We start from the raw sequence: 2632 nt of genomic DNA, 5'->3' as shown, positions 1-2632 counted from the left end.
GGTTCCCTAACAACCTTGGCATTGGGGCCTGTGTGGTGATTGGCAGGCAGTCAGGACCGATTTCATGTGGCTCTTCCGGGAGACAGACCACCAAAACCGCACTCTCGGGTACATTGAGATCCTGGCTGAGGGTGTGAAACTGGACGTCGACTGGCTCTGGTGTTTCGGTAGTCATCCGCAGTGGTTGTGTGATGTCATCACTTAGTGATGGGATCTCTTGTTGTGTGGTCAACAGAGGATTAGCATTGAGTTGTTTGGAAAGTTCACTTTGGGGAAACTCTGATTGGGCGTTAGGGTCCGACATCACGGTTAGTCATAACTGGTCTGATTCATCCTTTTTGTCTCTCTTGTGGTGCTTTTTCTAGGGGAGTTCCTTTAAAACTCTCATAATCTCTGCTGACTCGAATGTGGCTTCCCGGTTCGGGTCTGTCGATGGTTTAAATCTGGACTGGTCCCGAGCATGTTGAGAGGGGTTCTGCTGCTGGTTGCCGGAGTTGGGCGCTTGTTTTGCTGAAAACCGGTTCCTTTTAGGCCGCCTCTTTCCTTCCCATGTGGCGCCACCCTGTGGGTTGGGAGGTGTTTGCGACCTGTCCCAGGGTCTTTCGGAGTGCCCCGTTTGGTGCTTGGGCGGTGCATCACCATGTCCGCGCTGCCCCCCGTTGGCTGGGAAGGGTCCTGCCATTCTGTTGTCATTGGGGCTTTGCTCGGCTCCCTCTAGAGCGAGCTCTACACTCTGATTAGACACAGGATAGATGGTGGGGGTTTTCCCTGTCTTTTCAGAAGCAGCTCTTTGTTTTGCATAGGCCTTGTGGGCTAACTCTCTCAGTTGTTGGGTGGACATAGTCCGTGGGCATGCCAAAACCCCCAGATGGTGACTCACTGTGGGGTGCAGGTTCCGGAGGAACAGGGACCTAAAATTAATATCGTCCTCCATTCCCGGCTCGTTTCGTGCTCCGAAGTAGGCCTGTCGGAGTCTGTTGTAATACGCTTGCGTGGTTTCCTGTCTGCCCTGTTTAAGGTCCATGGCCGTGATCAGTCCCTGCTCTGACTCTGGGTCAGAGAACTCCCTGATTAAGGCTTGCTGCAGTTGCTGGTAATCCCTTTTAACTGTCTCTGTCTGCCGGTCTAGAAAACTGCGCACCTCACGGCTAGCAGTGATTCTGAGCAGATAAAGTCTGTCTCGTGTGGTAGCATTAGTCACCGTTTGCAGGTGGAAGTCCACGTCGTTGAGGTATGAGTGGACGTCATGGCCTCCTGCAGGGTTGGGAGTAAAGACGGGAATGTTTCTAGCTAGCTTATCCAATTCCTTGGTTGACACGCCATGATCAGAGGATAATCTTTGGAAGGGTTCCAACCCCCTTCCTGCTGCCAGGGGTTCTGGGATGCTGGCAGCTGATGTCTTGAGCACTGGGCTCTCACCCCCCTTTCCAATCAGTATATTTTGACTAGGGGGTACTAGTCCACTGGTTAAGGGAAACTCGGTGGTGTGCATCTCTCTTTCAGGATCCCCTTGCAGTCTATATGCGTGTTTAAGCTCTTTGTGAACTGTGTCAAGTTCTTCTTTCAAATAGTCTCTTTGTTGGGCCAGAGTACAGACCTCAGTTCGGGTACTTCGCAGGTGGCCTTCATAGGCCCTGGCCCTGGCTTCTCTTTCCTTTAGTTCTGTCTCTGCTCTCATCAGGAGTGCCTCAGCCTGCTCAAGTTTTTCGCTCAGCTTCTCTCTGGCATCCTTTTCCTGCTTTTCTCTGTGTGCTGTATCGGCGCGGAGATCAGTCAAGGCGTTTTGTAGTCTCTCCAATTCTTCCTGTAGCTCTGGGTCCTTCTCGTCCGCTGTCCTGTCCTGAGTCTCCGACTTTAGTTGCTCCAGTTGCCTCTGACAGAGCACCAAGTTCTTCTGAGCTTCCCCAGCTTGGAGCTTTAGCACTGCAGCCTCCTGTTCCTTGTGGTGGATCGTTGCTTCACTCAGCTTTGCGTGGCCGAGGAGATTATGAGCCAGCGACCCGATGATCTTGGCCAGCTCTTTGTGGCTGTAGTCCTGTGTCGGATCGCGGGCCATCAATGCACTCAGGTTGTCATCGAGCTGTTCTCGGCTCAGGTTCTGCAGGTCCCCGGTGGGTTCAGGGAGAAGGTTACTAGTCAAGGCATTCATCCAGACCTCTAGACGATCCCAGTGGGCCTCAGGGCTGGATGATCGAGACATGTTGGCTTACTGGTGAAGAGAGAGAGGGAGAGAGAAAAGGGGAGGGACAGCACAAAAGTCCAATGCAAGTCCTACCAGTGTTAACGACAATAGTGTGACAATAGTACTTAGGTTGGACGGTATAATTGGTTTGGTGACTATAATAATTAATAGCGAATAGTCCAAGCGCCTGTTACCTCAGCCGTGAATGGTAGGGAGTGCCTAATTGTTGTGGGGGCACCGGAAAGGATCTAACTCCGGACTGTTGACAGCGTGACCGCCTAACGGCCTGTGCAGTTTGGGTCGTCAATCTATTGCTCAGCCTTCCCTGATGATTCTCAAAGGCTTGGTTTCTTAATCAAAGAAGACAGAAACAAAATGACAACAGGCAAACAAATACACAAAGCACAGAGAAAAGATATAGGAGCGAGCAGATTTAAGCCTTTTAGTCGC

The 2632-nt window shown here is 51.6% G+C and overlaps 1 protein-coding gene across 1 annotated transcript; it reads right to left on the bottom strand.

The window, feature by feature from the left end:
- Positions 1 to 361: 361 nt before the first annotated feature.
- Positions 362 to 2200, bottom strand: LOC128512752 (centrosome-associated protein CEP250-like). The gene has a single exon (XM_053486197.1). The coding sequence runs from the start codon at positions 2198 to 2200 to the stop codon at positions 362 to 364; it is 1839 nt and encodes a 612-aa protein (XP_053342172.1).
- Positions 2201 to 2632: the final 432 nt, after the last annotated feature.

Source organism: Clarias gariepinus, chromosome 1 (assembly GCF_024256425.1).
Source record: "Clarias gariepinus isolate MV-2021 ecotype Netherlands chromosome 1, CGAR_prim_01v2, whole genome shotgun sequence".
In the NCBI taxonomy this organism is placed as follows: domain Eukaryota; kingdom Metazoa; phylum Chordata; class Actinopteri; order Siluriformes; family Clariidae; genus Clarias; species Clarias gariepinus.
This window is presented reverse-complemented; position numbering and strand designations above follow the sequence as displayed.